The sequence below is a fragment of the Peromyscus maniculatus genome, chromosome 12 (assembly GCF_049852395.1).
Source record: "Peromyscus maniculatus bairdii isolate BWxNUB_F1_BW_parent chromosome 12, HU_Pman_BW_mat_3.1, whole genome shotgun sequence".
NCBI classification, from domain to species: domain Eukaryota; kingdom Metazoa; phylum Chordata; class Mammalia; order Rodentia; family Cricetidae; genus Peromyscus; species Peromyscus maniculatus.
The window spans coordinates 83,301,035-83,320,584 of NC_134863.1; the positions used below are offsets into that span (position 1 = coordinate 83,301,035).

A 19,550-nucleotide genomic window follows, 5' to 3' on the forward strand; every position below is an offset into this window, starting at 1 on the left:
TGTGGTTCCACAGTCTAAATCTGAACAGTTTGCTATGTCCAAACTCTTTGGTCCTTGACTTTTTTCATCCGGTTACTTGTGCCTGCTTTGTTTTTCAAATTAAAAAAAAAGGGAGGGTTGTTTTTATTTTATGTATATATGTGGTGTATGTGTGTGTGTGTGTGTATGTGTGTGTGTGTCTGTCTGTCTGTGCGTGCCTGCGTGTGTGTGTGTGTGTGTGTGTGTGTGTGTGTGTGTGTGTGTGTGTGTGTACGTGTACGTTGTACCATGTGCATGTCTGGTGCCCATAGAGGCCTGAAGAGGGTGGTGGACCCCCTGGAACTGGAGTTACTGGAGTCACAGGTGCTTGTGAAGGACCCCTTCATGAGCAACAAACACTCCTAACAACCAAGCCATCTTCTCTCCAGCCCCTCAGCCTGCTTTTATTTCACTGACTAACTCCAACATCCGTTCAGCCAGGCTGTAGCTCCTACAACACCAATGGTCTCAGCGAGCTTCTGAGGAGCCAAGGGACCCCCTGCAGCCAGCCTCCAGGGTCCTGTCGCTGGCAGGGACTTAGCGAGGAAGCTCCCAACTTTACAGGCTCTGCCTAAACACAGGAAGTGGAGAAGTCCCCTGCCTCTTTTCTGTTTCTGCTCCCTCTCCAGCCAATCCCAGCTTCCAGGGTGGAGCTGTGAGACTTAGGAGACCCTTGTCAGCTGCAGCACACAGGAGGACACCGGTCGGATGTGCTGCCCCTCCTCTGGATCCTCATGGTTGAGGTGACTTAGTCTCCATCTAATAAAAAGCAGGACTGGTTGAACTGGCTTAAGGCTAGAGCTGTGAATGGCCACACCCCAACCATGTGGTCAACTGTGTGGTCAGAGGCACAGACCCAGGCAGGCCACAGAAAGAGGGAAAAAAATAGGTCAACCCTCAAGAGGAGCATTTACAAAGTGGGGTGGGGGACTAGTCCCCTTCCCAAGGTGTCTCTTCCCTTGCCTGAGAGTTCCCGAGCCCATGGGCGTCCAGGAGATGCTGCAAGATGCTCTCATGTGCTTAGAGAAAATGATAATCAGGCTCAGAACCCAAAGGAGAGCAAAATCACGACCTAAAGACGCACCATTTACTAACTAGCCTGTGTGTCATGCTGGTGTTTCCCAACATGGCTCTGTGTGACCAGCATGGTAAGGCGGTGTTGATGACGCTATTATTTTCCTTTTTGTTCCTTCTGTTTGGTTTTCTTCTTTTTTTAGGGGGAGGGTATAGCATACAAAAAAGGAAGTGTTGGTGACATTGCTGCACATATATACCATATTTTGTTCTTTATTATCTGTTTATTACTGTGGATGCGTGTGTGTGTGTGTGTGTGTGTGTGTGTGTGTGTGTGTGTGTGTGTGTTAATGCTATGTTACGTGTAAGTCATGGCATCTGCATGCCACAGTATGTGTGTGGAGGTCAGAGGACAACTTTCAAGAATTGGTTCTCTCCACCGTGGTTGCCGGGGATCTGAGGTCTTCAGGTTTGTATGACAAGTGCTCTTACCTTCTGAGTCATCTTGCCAGCCCAATTTTGGGAATTTTTTTAAGATGGGCACTGTAAACAGAGATTTTTTTATATCCCGCCTGGTCCTGGACCACAGCCGTTTTCAAATAATCACTTAGAGGCTTATATTACTTATAAATGTTTGGCCAATGGCTCAGGCTTATGACCAGCTAGCTCTTACATTTCTTTTTTTAAAGATTTATTTATTTATTATGTATACAGAAGAGGGCGCCAGATCTCATTACAGATGGTTGTGAGCCACCATGTGGTTGCTGGGAATTGAACTCAGGACCTCTGGAAGAGCTGTCGGTGCTCTTAACCTCTGAGCCATCTCTCCAGCCCCTAGTTCTTACATTTAAGTTAACCCATTTCTATTAATCTTTGTATCGCAAAGTGGCCCATGGCTACTTTACCAGTGCTCTGGCATCTGGCTCCTTTGGTGTCTGCCCAGTCTCTCCTGACTCCACCCTTCTTCATCTCCATCTTCGGTTTGAATGTACCACCTAACCTTATTCTGCCTCGCCACTGGCCAGTTTTATTTATCAACCAATGAGAGCAACACATATTCACAGCGTACAGAAAGGCCTCCCACAGCAGGGGACTTGCTCCGTAGTCCAGGCCTAGAGCTATGTAGCCCAAACTTGTATCAGAGCCCTGCTCCAGCCTCTCGAGTGTGATGATTACAGGCATGAGCTACCATACCCTGCATTTACTCTTAGTTTTCAAGTGAAGATATAAAATCGTAGAGACCTTAACTTGTCCTGGATCACACAGCTGTGGAGAACAAGGCATATCCAGGACTGTCTGAATAAAGTCCTTTGGTACCTGACACAGGGCACATCTGGTTTCTATTAGAAGCCATGGTGTGGTGGTTGGAAGGAAAATGGTCCCCATAGAGAGTGGCACTGTTAGGAGGTGTGGCTTTGTTGGTGTAGGTGTGGCTTTCTGGAGGAAGTATGTCACTGCAGAAGCAGGCTTTGAGGTCTCATGTATGTTCATGCCACACCCAGTGTCTCAGTTCACTTCCTGTTGCCTTTGGATCAAGATGTAGGACTCTAAACTCCCACTCCAGCACATCTGCCTGATACCACCATGTCCCACCATGATGATAATGGACTGAACCTCTGAAATTGTAAGCTGTCACCTCAATTAAATGTTTTCCTTTATAAGAGTTGCTGTGGTCATGGTGTCTCTTCACAGCAATAGAAATCCTAAGATACATGGGTAACTCTGTTGATATAAAACTTAAGGGAGATCTCAGGGTCTCGGTGACCTTCACCAGCTGTAGGGAGACAAGCCATGGGAATTTACCTCAACACTCAACAGCCAGGTTCAAACCTCTGGTGTTTTGACTCTGCTTTATTTCAGGCATATGTAAGCACAGCACAATTTTGTGAAAATTATTCTGGTGATAATTAACTCAATCCCATGTGCAGAACAAATCATACATAAATCTCCTTTAGGAACAAAGTAAGCTAAATGCAGATCAGATGTGACTACACTGAAAAGCCCGTAAAGATAGGTTCTATAGAATGACCGAGAAATGCTGTGGATATCGCTCTATATAAATTAAAACACTGATGGCCAGTGACCAGACAGGAAGTATAGGCGGGACAAGGAGAGAGGAGAATTGGGGAAACAGGAAGAAGGAGGGAGAGACTGCAGCCACCGACAGGACAAGCAGCATGTAAAGACGCTGGTAAGCCACCAGCCATGTGGCAAGGTAAAGATTTATAGAAATGGGTTAACTTAAGATATAAGAACAGTTAGCAAGAAGCCTACCACAGCCATACAGTTTATAAGTAATATAAGTGTCTGAGTGATTATTTTATACTTGGATTGTGGGGCTGCGGGGCTTGGTGGAACCTGGAGAGAAGCCCTCCAGCAACAGAGAAAAGCAAAATTACCATAAAGGTCTGGGGGTGTGTCCTGAGCTGGAGAAGTCTCTATCCACACAGACAGAGCAAAGGCTGGAAAGCAGGTCCGATTTAGCTTTCTGGGCAGAAGACAGATATTAGGTTCCTTCCTAACAGGAACTGAATCCAGAGGCTGCATATGGTAGGTAAGTAGTCCACCATTGAGCTCCATTCTCTGCCTCGATTTTTTTTTAACATTTGTTTGTGTGTGACATATATGTCATACCTGTACTACATTGTAAGTGTACGTGAAAAGGCAGTTTTTATGAGTTGGTTTTCTTCTCCTGGGCTCAAACTCAGTCTTAGTAGCAAGCACCTTTACTCACTTAGACATCTTGCCCACCTGGATACATCTATTTTGGAATGTGATACAAACTACATATATTTCTCCCAGAAATGTGCATCTATATTCACTGAACATTATAAATGATTACTAAATGGATTTGGATGGCGTCTTAGTTACTCTCGCCGTGATGAAACACCACGACCAAAAGCAACTTGGGAAGGAAAGGGTTTATTTGGCTTACACTTCCACAGCACTGTTCATCACTGAGGGAAGTCAGGACAAGAACTCCCAACCGGACAGGAACCTGGAGGCAGACGCTGATACAGAGGGGAGGTGCTTACCGGCTTCTCATGGCTTGCTCAGTTGTTTTCTTAAAGAACCCAGGACCACCCGCCCAGAGCTGACCCCACCCACCATGGGCTGGGCCCTCCCCCATCAATCACTGAGAAAATGCCTTACAGCTGGATCTGATGGAGGCGTTTTCTCAACTGAGGGTCCCTCCTTTCAGATGACTCTGGCTCGTGTCAAGCTGGCATAAAACCGGCCAGCACAGACGGCTCCTTCTAAACTGTCATGGACTGCCCAGCCCCAGAGCAGCTCTAAAACCGAGGGACTCTGACGGGTTAAAAGGGGAAGAGGCCACCACTGACGTGACGACCTCAGACGGTAGGCAGCGCTGTTTCAGCTGGCTGGGAGCTGCAGCTGGAGTGATCCAGACAGCGTCAACGTCAGGGTGAGACCTGCGAGCTCCCAGACGCCACCACTCTTCTTGATCCGAAGCTGTCGGGCCCATCCGGTTGGGTGGGCTCGGAGATATTAATGTTCGAGGATGCAAAGACACCTTAACCCGGAGTCCCCCCAGCCTTCGGCTCCGGGAGCTTGGGATTCTTCCTGCCTCCTCCCCGCGGTGGAGGATGTGGGTGTGGCCCTGACGCAAAGCCTGGGAACAGCCCTCCGTGGGACAAAGAAGCAGGGGCGGACGGCTCTGGGCAGGCCCTGACTGACGTCCTCTGTCCTCTGGTTGTGTTAGGAAAGCCCAGGGCCACCTGCCCATCTGTGGGAGGCTTGCAGGGCTGCATCGCGAGGCCACGCCCACCACGGGCAGCCCTGGGCCGCTCGGACGCTCAGTCTAGACCTCGCCCACACCGGCCTCTGACCCCCCAAGGCCCCGCCCGCAGAGGCCCCACCCACCAGCCGTCAATCGGGGGGTCTCTAGGCACCCCAGAGCCCCGCCTTGAGACGCGAGGCCCCGCCCACCCTGCCCAACCTCCTCCCACCCCGCCGCCAAATCTCCGCCCTATGTGGTCAGGGCCCGGCCCCATCCTGCACAGGCCACACCCACCCGCCACCAAGGCCCCGCCCACGCGGCTAGATTCCCGCCCACGAGGGGGAGAGGCACCACCATCAGGTCGAGGCCCCGCCCCTCCGACCCCGCTCATGCGCCAAGGTCACGGCTTCGCTCACCATGGTGCCCGCCCCGTCACCCCGAGGACCCCGCCCCTCGCCGACGGGCCTGCCTCCAGGTCCCGCCCCGTCCCGAGGCCCCGCCTTCCGGCCCCGCCCCCAGCCGCCTGGTCCCCCGCCCCGGGAGTGGCGACGGAGGCTGGGCTGAGGTGCTGCGCTGCCTCCGCTCGCAGCCGTATCGCAGAGCCGCTGTCTCCCGCAGCCCGACAGGCTCGCCACACGCCCGCCGCCGAGGCCCACGGCCGCCGGTAAGTCTCGTCCCCGCGGGCCCGGGAGCGGCGGATGCGCAGGGCTCGGGCGGCGGCGCGTCTGCTGCACTGCGGGTACGGCCGCGCGTGGGTGTGGGCTTCAGCCCCGGCCTTCTGAGCCTGGGCAGGGTCCCTGCGAGCAGGTGGAGGTCGGACGGCCACCCGTCTCCGCCTAGCCGGTCCAGGGCGGTTCTAGAAGGTCAGCCTGGGTCGGGCAGGGCTTCCCGGCTCCCCGATGGGGTCCCAGCTTCCGTGCTGGTGCACCAGCCAGCCTGGCTCTGCGCCTGAGGATGATCCGCCACCGAGGAGGTTCTCACCCGGTGGCAGCAGCCTCCCTCTCGGGAGACCTGTCTAGGGTTGTTTGTTGAGGACACCCCACATTTAAAAGCTATTGCTGTGAGGTGTCAGGTGTCTGTTTTTTTTTTTTTTTTTTTTCCTAGTGCCATTTGATCTCGCTCTGAAAGAACGAAGTCAAAAACTGGGCCAGTTGGTGAAGAGGGTTGATGTGCTGTAGACGCAGGGACATCATCGACAGGTAAATGGGAAGGCTGCTTGCTGGGTCTCGGTTTTTACCGTGTTCATCCGACTGCTTCCTTGTGAGCGTATTTACAATAGACTTCCGGATCTAGCAGATGGTTTGGGGTTTTCATTTGAGCTACGAAATTAGGAATGGGTAATGTGAGAGAGCTCTTCTGACGCTTTCTGTTGTGAGGTTAATGACTCGGGTGCATACACCTGTTCCTCTGTGTATAGCCGTCGCATATATATTTTATATATATAATATAGCTTACTTAGCACTATCAGATTACCGAACTGCTGCATCTCACCAAGGTGTCCAGCATAGCTTTCAGGAAGAGCACGATAGAGGTTGACCTGGTCATTCTTTGCACTGGTATAACAGAGATTCCCGCTGAACTGAGCCCTGAATCCTACGCATACCACTAATTCCTAATATTCCCATCATTCGGCTGGCATGTCCCTCATGAAACTCCCGTGGGTTTCCTAAGTGAGAGGTGTATTGAGCAGACACAGACGCCGTGTGGTTTTGTAATTCCCCATGCCCCATGTTTTGAAGGTGTTTCAACAGCTTGCATGAATAACTTCTAAGAATCTTAGCTGCACTGTTATTACCAGCTAGCACTTTCCTCCAGCATCAGACCATAACACAGAACTGCACCTGCGGCCTTCATCCCTGGCTGAGAGCCTCCTTGCCGGGAGCAGCCAGGCACCCGTGTCCTGAACACTGATCTTATCAGTGGTGGCTCTCTTCCTGGTAACACAAGAGTCCACACCTGTGGACCTTGGGGACGCGACTGCTCATAGTTGGACTTCCTCTTCCCTTTCTTTCTTCTTGTCCAATCTGACTGTGTGTGTGTGTGTGTGTGTTGGGGGCAAACGTGTGGGTTTCATTTCTCAGGAAGGCCATTCATTTTGTTTTGAGGCAAAGTCTCTCCTTAAGCCTGGAGCTCAGGTTGTGTTGGGCTTCTGGACAGAGAAACCCAGTGCCTGGATCACAAGAGTGTGCCCCACCACATCTGGGGGTGGAATTCAGATCCTCAGCGCTTTCCTGACTCCAGCCCACCCTCGGTCACTGTATGCCAAATTCAGCTGCAACGATTTAAGTAATTCCCCTGTTAGTCCTGCTCAAGTTTCTTTCCCTGGTTCTGGGACACTTAATAAGAAAGCTGTACATGGGATATTTCAGGACTGAAGTTATATTGGAGTTCAGACTGGAATTCCTTAGAGAAAAAAAAATGGGGTGCTCAGCTATAGGTTTATGGTTACAGGAACTTCATAGACTTGACGTGGCAAAATAAGCCGCTGCCTCAGTTCGGCACCTTTTCACTCTGATTTCACCAAGTGTGAAGCTTGTTATTTCAGAAAAGGCTTACAGGTCCTCCTGAGAGTGGATTTTACGGATTCATGTGCGTAGTGCAGCGCAAAGGCTCTGTGGCAGGATGAGTCTGTCTTGGAACGGGCTCCGTGCAGTGTGAAGGGAGCAGAGAGGGGCGCCTTCGAGACTGGCGTTAGTGTGGGGAGTGTTCACTTACACTGCAGGAGGATTCTGGGAGTGCTGTGTGAGAACACGGGATGGGGAGAAGAATGAGAGTGGGTGGGAGACTCCGGACACCTGCAGGGGGCAGGGGCAGGGGCTTGCACCCCGGGACAGAGCGACAAGGCAGAACCAGCAGGACTTGGGTTGAGTGTGGCAGGCCAAGGGAAGGAAGAGTCTAGAGCAACATGTCTGGACCACAGAGGGGCCACCTTCTATAGAACGGGAAGATGAGGGAAGAGTGTGCTGAGTGGATGGAATTCAGTTTAGGTTAGCTTAAAAAAAGTGTTAATGTGGGTATAATTTACAGACTGCAAAATTCGCCAAGTGTGTAATTCAGCGATTTTTCAGTAGATTTACGGAGTTGAGGAGCGATCGCCATAACCACATTTCAGTGACCTCAAATGATCCTATCTTTGTCTGTTTCTGGTCTGCCCCAGGCAACCACTAACCTGCTTACCATCACGAGAGACTTGCACATTGGGTATTTCATACAAATGAAGTCATACAATATATGATCCTGCTTGGCTGACGGTTTCCACTAAGCTTATACTTTCTCTTCCCTGCACCCCGCAGCATCTCATGTCCCCCTCCCCCAGTCTACGCATGTCTGTCTGTCTCCATCTGTCATGAGCCCCGGGATCTCATGTGTCTTAGGTGGCTCTTGAACTCACTGTGTCTCTGAGGATAACCTCGAACTCCTAATGCTCTTGCCTCACTGCCTAGGGCTGTGATTATAGGCATGCTCACCATGTCTAGCCCAGAGCCAGGTTGCCAGGCTCCTGTAATAAGTACTTTTCCCTCGTGAGCCATCAAGCCGGCTCTCGTACTTGGTTTTTGTGGAGAATATTTCCAGTACCCTAGTCTAGTTATAGAGGACTGAGCTGCTAAGTGGACCCTTCAGGTTGAAAGCACTCCCTTGGGTTTGTAGTGGGAGGGGCCTTTTGCGTTCAGAATGACCAGCCAGCAGTAAGAGGTCATTTTGCTAGTTTCTCTCCTGGAATTAATTTTGTCCGTTAGACAGGTCCTAGCATCCTTCTTCTTTCTGTCCAGTACACTTGTGTCCCCCAGAATCCATGAGGGTGGGAACTCTTTATCTTTATTTACATAGTGCCTGGCCTAGGAGCCTTGTTAAATATTTGAGTTGGATTGCCTAGTGAGTTTGTGGACACAGGTCTCTCGTTCGTAACTCGGAGTTGGGAAGGATTTCTGCCTGGGAGCGGCTCCCTCATGTCCTTTCCTGATTTTGCCTTTAGATCCCTCCTTCAGTGTGAGAATGTACGATGGACCCAGAGGAGCAGGAGCTGCTAAGCGATTACAGATACAGAAGTTACTCCTCAGTGATCGAAAAGGCTTTAAGAAACTTCGAGTCCTCCAGTGAATGGGCGGATCTTATATCTTCACTGGGCAAACTCAACAAGGTACCGGGACATTTCCTGTTTGGAAGGTGTGGAGGTGGGGACGGAGTTGTCCTTTTATTATGGTAAGGAATTTGTGAAGGGTAGAACATCTAGAAAAAGAGTACAGAAAAGAGAACAGCCAGAGATTCTGTAATCAGACTTAGCATGCTTAGCACATAGAAAGAACTCTTCCAGCACCTGCTCAGCACAGAATTTATTGTGTTGGTTTTTATAGCACTGATACAGTGGAGTGGCCTTTTCTTTTTTTCTTTTCTTTGGTTTTTTTTGAGACAAGGTTTCTCTGTGTAGCCCTGGCTGTCCTGGAAACTCACTCTGTAGATCTACCTGCTCCTGCCTCCCAAGTGCTGGGATTAAAGGTGTGCGCCACCACACTTAACCTGTGGGTAGCCTTTTCTCAATAAGTCTATGTACTGGCAATTTAAAATCGTCGGCCTAGTTATTGAAAGATCATTCCGTGTCTGCTGAGGGTTTTTCTGTTTCTTTTGTGCTCTGCTTTTTAGGCCCCTTCATTGCTGACTGGTAACTTGTAGAAGAATAGAAATCAAACTAATTGTGTGACATTGTATGTGGGTGTGTGTGCATGTGAGTATATGAGTGTGAGAGTGAGTGTGTGTGTGTATATGTGTTTGGGTTGGAGAAAGGGTTATGGTCTGTGAAGATCCAAGCGGATCAAATGGGGCTCCAGCTATCTCTGTAATGACTTTCCTGTCCTGCCCAAAGGGAAGGCACCACAGGGATTCTTAGGCACGCTGTGGCCATTGTGGTGCATAGTAGAGAACTCTCAGGCTGTCTGGGAGCATGAGTGTCAGGTGGAAGTCGGAGGATTCCCCCTCCATCTCTATTCTGCAGGTCAGGGAGCCCCAGAAAACCCCACTGAGGAGAGAGAGTGCCTCCCTTTATTTTCCAGGAACAGGGGTAGGGGGTGGTGAAGAATGAGGCAGCTGTGTGTCCCCCTCCCCATGTACCCACCTCAACACCCTCACTCCGGGGCCAGAAAGCAGCTCCCAAAGTGCTTGCCTGGCTGGCCTAAGGCCCTGGGCTCAGTTCCCAGCATAGGGGGTGGGGGTGGGGGTGGGGCAGGCGGCTCAGCCTGGCAGATGGCTGTCCGGCTCGGTGAGAGATAGGAGGTCGCAGCTCATTGGCCAGGAAAGGCCTGGTTTCCTGTAAGGCACATCTACTTGGAAATGTCACAGGCAGGTAAGTGCTCCATAGAATAGACAAATTATACTCCCGAGGGTTTTTTTAGGCGATACTGGAGCCTGAGGTTCCTTGGTTGGACAGCCCCAGCCCAGGAATACTCGGGGGGGGGGGGGGGGGGTTGGGGGGTGGTGGTGAACACTTACGGACTCTCAGAGGCCGGTTAAGGGGGGAGGTGGGGGGAAGAGGCACAGCAGGAGACCCAGGCACGTTTGAGTCCTGCCTGATGTTTTACTACTGACTTACTGGGCTCCCCCAGCACGGGGACGTGGAGAAGACCTGGAGCTGAAGGCTCCTGCCGCAAGTAGAGGATGAGTTCAAAGCCAGCCTGAGCTATTTGGTATAGCAGTCGGAAAGAAATGTGTTTCTTTAACGGACTCTCCTACAGGAGAGGGCTGACATTCTCAGATGCATTTCGGGTGAGAGGACAGAATCCTGGAGAGCTCATCTATTACTGTGGGTGCAGCTAAGGCACCCTGGGGCTCCGTCTTCCTGCTATAGTCCTGGTGCCCAGGGCTGTCATGGGTGCTGGATGGACAGTGTCTCGGACGCTCTGGAGGGCTTGATTCCTAAGTTCAGCCTGTAGCTTGTTGCTTGTCCTGTTGTCGAGGGAGCAGATTCTGAGACCTGGAGGTGTGGAAGGCTCCTCCGGAAACACACCTGGCCCAGGTTGCAGCCCTGAGTGGGATGGAGCTGGAGTGGCAGGTCTGTCACCCTGCTGGACTTGTCTCATCTACACGGTCCTCAGCAAATGGTAGAAACCGAGTCATCCCTCCCTTCTGGGAAGGGCCGAGTGCAGCTCCTAACACTTCATTTTCCTAAGGATCGTCCCCTGGTAGGACCCCTGTTTGTGGTATTGCACTGGATAAAGGTTTGATTTAAAAGGTTACTTCTACAGATTTTTACCCAAGGAATCCCACCCTGTCGTTTGGGCCTGGGCAGTATTGCTTAACACCACCCCCACCCCCGCCCCCACCACCCCACCCCCGCCAACTAGCCTCTCCGCCACCCTCCACCTCCACCCCCACGACGGTGCATCCGTGTATGTGGTGATGGCGTTGAACCGTGTGTGGCAGCTGAGCTGCAGCCCTGCCCCTTTGTTCCCTGCTGCTGTAATTAGGCCGTGGGTCAGAGCGTCCAGCCCGAAGGATTTGCAAGACTTCAGTGGGACAAGGGTGCCAGAGTAAGACTGTCCTCAGCTCTGCCTTCCGTAGCTGACGTTCACTGAGAACTTCCTGTGGGTGAAGGACTCGCCGCCGTGCCGTGTTGTGTCGTACCTGTAACACACCCCAGGCCTGGTGGTGCGGGCCCACCGTTCTAGCTATTGGGAGGCTGAGAAAAGAGTGTGGCAAATACAAGGCCTGGCTGGGCTACAGAGTGAGTTCAAGGCCAGCCTGGGCAAGGCGCGGCAGGGTCTCAAAATAAAAAGTAGAAGGAGGGTTTCGGGTACAGCTCTGTGGTGGAGCTCTTGCCTGGCGTGCGAGGTATAGGTCCAATCCCCAGTATTGTAGGGTAGACTAAAAAAGAAAGGTGCTTGTAAAATAAGTTGACACCCAGCTCTGACCACGCCCCTGCACAGGCTCAGCCCACGTGCCTGGCCCCCAGAGCTACGCTATTGTTAGTCTTTTCCTGCGTCTTCTTGCCGGAGTCTGTGCAGTTTATATGTGGAGGATGGGTTGTGCCGTCTCATGGCCAAGGAGCCCCCTCCGTTGCCCAGGTGAGGCCAGTGCGATTTCTTTGCCAGGAGCTATTAACTGACTCGATCAGCCGTTATGGCCGTTGTGTGTTGAACTGTTCTTATCAAAATCCTCACTCTGGGTCCTCAGAATGTAACTGTATCTGCAAATAAATAAGCCCTTTACAGAGCTGATCAAGCTGAAGAGAAGTTATTAGTGATGGCTGGAACCCCCTGTGTTAGGTATCCTTATGATAAAGGGGCATGTTTCCTTGCTTTTTTGAGACAAGGTCTCCCTATGTATCCCTAGGCTAAAACTTGCTCTATAAACCAGGCTGCCCTCGAACTCATAGAGGTCCACCTGCCTCTGCCTCCCCAGAGTGGAAGTAAAGGTGAGCAGAAACAGGGGACATTTGCGCCAGGCCTGGTGGCTCAGGCCTGTAATCCCAGCTACTCAGGAGGCTGAGGCAGGAGGACAGCAGGTCTGAAGGCCACCTGGGCTGTAGAGAGAGTCTGATGCCAGGCCGGGCAAGTTTGTGAGACTCTGACCTGACAAATTAGAGAGAGGGCCAGAGGGCCGTGGCTTCACAGTAGGACATTTGCCCGCCATGCGTTAGGCCCCGGGCTCAGCCCCCGGTTCTGCAGGAAGAGGAGGGGACCTGCACACAGACAGGCATGTATGGACAAGTGACACCATGTGTGACGAGAACAGGACCGTGCCGTCTAGGGAACACCACGGACCAGCAGACTGTCAGAGCAGCCGGGACGTGGGGGGCCGATCCTCGTCAGCTCTCAGGAGGAGCCAGCGTGCTGACACCTGAAGTGTGTGAGCGGACAGGGGCTTCAGCCACTCTCCGGTAAAGAACACAGTTTAAGTCACTTTGTGAGCCGCGTTTGTTAGAGCAGGTTCGCCAGAGGATGCCAGATGCCGCAGCAGACTGCACATCTGGGGGCCAGGCTGGGGCAGTAACACAGGACCCCTGTTCACGTGGAACATGAGGCTTTATTGGCGGGACAGCAACCAGCGGGACATTGAGTCCTGAGCTCTGGGAGGGAAAATTAAATGTGGGACGTGGGGGGGGCAAAGGGGGACGGTGACTGTTTTTAGACAGGGGTGGCTTTCTGCTGACATGACATTCAAGCAGAGGCCTGAGTGAGCGGGCGGGGAGGCTGTCTGTGATTGAAGGCCTGAGTCCAAGGCACAGTGAAGTATGGCTGCTTTAGAGACAGAGAGAGTGACAGAGAAAAGGTGAGTCCTAGGGTTAAGTCCTTCAGTTGTGGGGGGCAGCAGGGTTTTTATGGAGAGGGAAAGGAAGGGTTGGGCAGGAAGACAGCTGCTGGGCAGGGACTGGTTAGCAAAACTGTGGCAGCACCTGACAGAGACCATCCGATGGCCTGGGGAATCCCAGTCTAAAGAAAATTCCTTTGGTAGTTAGCGCTTTAACCAGCTAGGTGGGAGCGTTTCTACTGTAGTCTGGAGACAGGGTCTTGCTGTGTAGCCCAGGCTAGCCTTGATCTTACAATCCTCCTGGCTCCGGCTCCTGGGTACTGGGACTGAAGGTGTGTACCACTGTGCCTGGCTCTAGGTGTGGATTCTCTTTAGCAGAATTCGGGAGAAGCGGGAAGCGGCGGCGGTGGCGGCGGCGGTGGTGGTAAAGGGGCAGCCCTGTCACAGCCTGGATGTCCCCTGGGCGTCACTATGTCCTGATTGTCCTCTCTTTAAGTGTTGTAGGCAGCGGAAGCAGAGTTCTCCTGCTGAGACCTCTGCTCCGGTTAGCCAGGACTCTTGGCTTCAGGGCAGAAGAGAATTTCAGGATGAATCTGTGTGTAGCTGGGCAGGGCTTCAGAAAAGGTTTGGAAGAGATTTCAGCTGGGCGTTAGAGAGGACAAGAGGGGCGCTGGAGAAAACGAGTTTGTACCCCTGAATGAGTTGGTGAGCTTCTCGGGAGAAGGCTGTCTGTGTTCAGGGGTCGTGGTGACGGCTGCATGTGGGATTTTGAAGTTAGAGGGTTCCACAGGTTTCTAAGGAGTTCTTTTTATTTTCCTTCTTAGGAAATGGGATCTGAGGGTGGTTCCTGAGGTGTGTTGGACAGGATTGAGGTCTGATGAGACAAAAATCCAAAGTTGCAGGAATTCAAGGGACCCTTAAGATAGTAAGACACAGGAGTTAAGACATGTTTGGGCCATAGGCAAGCTCTCTAATTTTGTTTGTGAGATTCTCAGGAAGTTCGGGGTCTTGCCCTTGAAGAGGAGTAAGGTTTAATCCAAGGTTGTGTACACTCTGGCATTCAGTATGGTTCAGGGCCATTTTAACACTTCTATAGGAAATACCTCCATGGAAGAAGAATAGTATTCCTAGTTAGGCAAACCTCCACAGCGAACTTAGTCATTTGTGTCAAAATTCTCCATTCATCTGAGGTGGGGGCTCCTTTTCCTTCCCATGCCCCCCTTTGCATTTTCCCTGTCTTCTGTCCGGTCTCATAAGGACACCAGTGACACTCCCTGGAAAAGGCGCACCCACTGCCTCACTGTCCTAATTACCTTTGAACGGGTCTCTCCACATGCAGGTCCGCCGGAAGGCATTGGGTATTAGGACTTCAGACAGCAATTAGTAGATCTGCCAGTGAAATCCAGACGTCTGTCCACACCACAGTTCAAAAGCTCCTTTCTCGCAGATGCTCAGATGGGCTTTCTCACCAATGGAGGCTATGGTGCTCTTTCTTCAACCCTTCTCACTGCCCAGGAGCCTTGCGGAGGGAGACCTTTGCCTGTGTAGTGCTAGAGTGCCGGTGACCCTGGGGACGTCCTCACAGGCTCCACCGCTGCCCTCCCCAGGCAGCCTTCCTGATGACTTGAGCTCTGGCTGCAGTGATGCACACTACACCCCACTCCTTCCAGGAGGGACAACACTGTGGGGGGGCCTACAGATGTGTGTGAGGATCTCTTCCCGACCCTGAGGAGCTAGGCCAGCCCCCCTCTCTCCCGCTGCCTGGGCCCTGAGAAGGGGGGTGATGAGACGCCCCTCCCAGCCACAGGATGCCGGGACTGTCTCTTGTCCGTTGCTGGCATGCGACCCCTCTGTCTGGGGCTATGGTCTAGCTACTTGCTAGCAACGGTCTGATGTTCTCCACTGGTAGTGATCAGCTCAAACCCCTGGCTCCAGCGTGTGGCAGCAGCTGCTGAATTCTGATGTGTGGTGCCCGGTTCAGGGGTTCAGATGACACCACGGTCCTTATCCCAGACTGCCGGGCTCTTGCCGAGACTCCAAGGGCATTGCTGACTCAGCTGCCCAGCGTGAGCTTCTCAAACCTGACAAGGTTGAGGCGGTTTTTTTTTTTGAGAAGAGCTTTCTGTCTGCAGAGGAGGCCGTATGCTTTCCAATAATTTGTGACCAGCATAGCTGACTTCTTTTGTGTTTGAGTGAAAGACTTTGTTTGTAGTTCATCCTCTCCAGTCTGCTGGAGGGATGGAAGTCAGCCAGGTTCACACAGACAATTAACTCTGTAGTAACCAATAACCAAACAACAGCAGCGTGTCATCCAGCAGAATGGAGGTCAGGGTCCAGGAAAGAGACAGTGACCCATTACATTGCTCTGTCTAGAAAGTGAAGCTTGGACTTGCCCCACACGGACAGCAGTATGTGGAAGACTCAACCCCCACGTGACTCTGGAGAAAGTGTCATTAGTAGGGCATTAGTAGGCACTTTAAGTTAAATGAGGTCATAGGCCCTTATCGGATAGGACGATGCCCTTGAAAGAGGGGGAAAAGTCACTTCCCTCCTTGTCTGCTCTCTCCAAGCACTCCATGCAAAGACATAGCCAGAAGGTAGGCATCTGTAAGCCAGGAAGAGATCGGAGTCAGCCTCCCCTTGCTCATGGCCTCTGGTACTGTGAGGAGTAAATTCATGTTGTTTGAAAGACACAGTGTGTAGTATTTTGTAAAAGTAGCCTAATCAGACCGAAACAGAAGGGTGAAGTTAAACTTGGCTGCCTTTCAATCCAGGCAACGGTTTGGACGTGAACACCAACCTTCAAGCTGGTATTTGAGTCCATTATAGGCTTTCCTCTCTGTCCTTTTTAGTGGGTCCCATACCTCCAGCCAAGCTGTATGGACGCACGGTAGCCTGAACACAGTTCTGCAAACCCAGGTCCTCACAAAGACTCTGCCACTGAGCCACAACACCAGCCCTGCACATATCCAGTGGGATTGGATGGGGTTTGACAGGCACACAGTCCTGTGAGACCATCACTGCCATCCAGAGTGTGTGTCTGTCACCTCCAGAAGTTCCCTCCTGGTGTTTCTTATCCACATCACCAGATGACTGTCTCCTGTTGTCTGCCACTATAAAGGAGTTTGCATTTTAAAAAGTTTTATGTAAGCAGAGCCAGGTGTGGTGGTAAAGGTTTGTAATCCCAGCAGCTGGGTGCTAGATGCCGGAGACAGCCTCCAGCTACATAGTGAGCGAGCGTAAGGTTAGCCTGGGCTACCTAAGACAGTCCTAAAAGTAAGATACTCTACACTTTGTCTAAAGGAACACATCCCCTGTTTTTCCTGCTCTGACCTCTGGCAGTTAGCAAAGCTATCCTGAAGGTTAACGAAGCTGTAGATATTGATAATTCATTTACCTTGTACTGCTGGGGAAGGTCCACAGATACACAGTTTGTAGATCCATATCCTGGTGAAGACAGTTGACTTTCTTCCAGTGAGTATGTATTTAATTTTTTTTTAATGATTTATTTGTGTGTCTATGTGAGAAGGCCCAGGAACTGCAGTCACAGAGGGTTGTGAGCTACCATGTGGATCCTGGGAATTGAACCTGGGTCCTCTGGAAAAGCAGTCAGTGTTCTTAACTACTGAGTCATCTCTCCAGCTCCTGTTTTAATTTGTTAAAGCTTTATTCATTTGTTATTTATTTACGTGTGTGTGTGTGTGTGTGTGTGTGTGTGCGCGCGCGCGTGTGCAGGTGATGTACCTATGCTTGAGTGGAGGTCAGAAGCGAGCTAGGATCTCGTGGCGTTAATGAGGGTGCTGAGCCCCAGACCCTGGTCCTCAGGATTGTGCAGCAAGTGCTTCTAACTGCTGAATCACCTCTCTGGCTGCATGTTTAATGTCCGTAGAGGCCACAAGAGGTTTGCCAAGGGGATGCACCGTTCTACATCCTGCTCACGTGTGAGGGCTACAGCCCTTCCCTGTCCTCAGCACTCGGTGAGAGCAGACTTGAGCCACTGTTCAGAGGGAACGGAGTAAAAGTTCATTGTGACTTTTGCATTTTTTCACATGATAAACAATTAGAATGTTAACATGGGCCACTATAAATTTATTTATTTGTAAGGGCCTTTATTCTTGAATGTGGTGACAAATAATGGGAAGTAACTGTGTCAGTTAGGGCGCTCCTTGAAGTACATCATGATGTGACAATGCAGTGGCTTACGTGGCCTTCAGATGAGGTAGACCAGTTGTCTAAAGGAGAATGTTCCGGGATAAAGTGGAGGGAGGGAAAAGGAAATGGACAGTTTCTACATAGCTCTCTCAGTCCTGCTTATGTGCACACATGTGTGCACCTGCTCGTGCGTGCGTGCGTGCGTGCGTGCAAGTGCAGGTGGCTCCAGAGAGGTGTCAGACCCCTTGGAGCTCAAGTTACCAGCAGTTATGAGCTGCTGCCCAACAGGGATGCTGGGAACAGAACTCAGGTCCTCTGTAAGAACAGAACAAGTTCTTAGCCACTGGGCATCTCTCCAGCCCCAGCACGTTTGGTAAGTTTTAATGGCACATGTTCCTTCCACTCACATCTTCCAGGCACACTGAAAAATGTGCCCTGGCTGAGCAGATGGCCCAGCAAGCCTTTACTGTGGGAGAATGGGCGGGTGATCTCATTAGGCAGTGATCCTAACAGGAGGGCCTCCGGTGCCTCTCACTGCCTCACCCCTGCCCGGCCTCCGGTGCCTCTCACTGCCTCACCCCTGCCCGGCCTCCGGTGCCTCTCACTGCCTCACCCCTGCCCGGCCTCTGGTGCCTCTCACTGCCTCACCCCTGCCCGGCCTCCGGTGCCTCTCACTGCCTCACCCCTGCCCGGCCTCTGGTGCCTCTCACTGCCTCACCCCTGCCCGGCCTCTGTTGCTTGTGTCATTGAGAAGCAGTGTGTTCCTTAGTTACTGTGTGCGTCATCTCACTAGCTGATCAACATGTGAAGTGTCAGGCTGGAGCGATGGCTCAGCAGCTAAGAGTGCATGCTGTTCTTGTTCGGTTCCCAGCGCTCACACCAGGGAGCTCACAACCGCCGTAGCTCCAACCCAGAGGAGCCAATGTCTCTGGGCCTGGAAATCACCTGCACTCATGTGTACATACCCACACATGGACACCTATATGTTAATTTTTGTAAATAAAATAAGCCATCATTGTGCGTGTATATGAATGATACACAAAGTGTTACTTTTTACGCGAGTGAAAGACCCTTGCTTCTGGCGACTCCCCAGCTGGATGTCTCGGTGCCTTGGTATGCTGGCAGGTAGTCTAATGAGGCTGCCGCCTCGGAAGGCAGGAGCACTGAGCATGCTCAGAGGGAGCAACTGGGTTCAGTTCAGACTCCTCACTTCTGAATGTGGGGCAGGCATGTGGCTGCCCACCCGATAGCCAGTCCCTTCTCTTGTTAAAAAGACCCCTGTTCTGTGGAGAGATCACGTGGGAGTGAGCTCTGAGGTAGATGGAGGCGTAATGCTCTGGTTCTCAGATTGAATCCTGCTGATTCCCTTTTCCATGACACAGTTTACTTTAGACGTGGCCTTGTGATTTGTGGGACCCCTGAGACGTGGGAGGAAGGCTGCAGGCCGGCTTCTGAAAGGGGTTTCCTCTGCTCCGAAGACATAAAAGGAGCAGACACTGTTTGCTTGGTTTTGCTCCATTGGGAGTGAGCTATTTTTGTTGTGCTTCTCTTTATATTTGTAACAGAGATGGAACCCTGCTCCTCTGTATGGGAGTGTCTCGGCCACGGTCCAGGGGCATCTGGGGTGGAGGTGGGTGCTCTTCTGCGCACTGTAAGATGTCTGTTAGCGTCCTGGCCTCTTGTCCACTGCGTACCAGTACAGCCCAATCATCCCTCCTCTGCCCCCGAATAGAAAAACGTCATAAATGTCTCCAGGTATTTCTGAGTGCCCCCTCCCAAGGAGGGGAGCCTTGCCCTGGATTTTTGGTTTTATAAGTTACATTATGCTTTCTTTATTTAAAATCGTGTGGCTGGATACTCTGTGTCCATACAGCCAAATGTGTCCCAACCAAGCCCATCTTTTAACCTCGTCGGAGCTGGCGCCTGGTTCCCCTGTGGGCCACACAGACACACTTGACAGTCGACAGTGGAAGTGTTGGTGTGTCCTTATAAGGTTCAGGATGGGGCTGAGGAAAGAGCTCGGTTTGCCCGGTGTACACCAGGCGAGCCTCACTGTGCTGCCCAGAGGGGCACAGTGAAGGGGTGGTGTCGCTGGGGTGCGGCTCCAGGGAGAAGTTAAGGAGTCCTGACGGGCGGGGGCGGGGGAGGGAGGCTCAGGCTATAAGGGCTTGCTGTCTGAGGACCCGAGCTGAGATCCCTAGAGCCCATGTGACACGGTGCATGCCTGTAACCCTGGGCTGAGGAGGTGGGGACACAAATGGCCCTGAGCCTGCTGCTCAGCCCGTCCAGCTGAATCTGTGAGTTCCAAATTCAGTGAGAGACCTTGTCCCAGTAGATAGAGGGGAAGGTGACCGAGGAAACCCCTGACATTAGCCTGAGGTTCCAC

At 51.9% G+C, this 19,550-nt stretch overlaps 1 protein-coding gene across 8 annotated transcripts in view; it reads left to right on the forward strand.

The window, feature by feature from the left end:
* Window positions 1-5,300: 5,300 nt before the first annotated feature.
* Dop1b (DOP1 leucine zipper like protein B) overlaps window positions 5,301-19,550 on the forward strand; it is a 119,296-nt gene continuing 105,046 nt past the window's right edge. For 7 of the 8 annotated variants that reach the window (XR_013043883.1, XR_013043884.1, XR_013043885.1 and 4 more), the window contains exons 1-3: window positions 5,301-5,438; window positions 5,879-5,973; window positions 8,748-8,912. Coding sequence is in view for 2 of the 8 variants with exons in the window: in XM_042259573.2 (XP_042115507.1) it covers window positions 8,775-8,912 (138 nt within the window). In the remaining 6 variants the exon portion in view is untranslated. Of the gene's footprint in view, window positions 5,439-5,878; window positions 5,974-8,747; window positions 8,913-11,730; window positions 11,827-19,550 lie in introns of those variants that run through there. The other variant, XM_076549237.1, reaches the window with a different exon arrangement.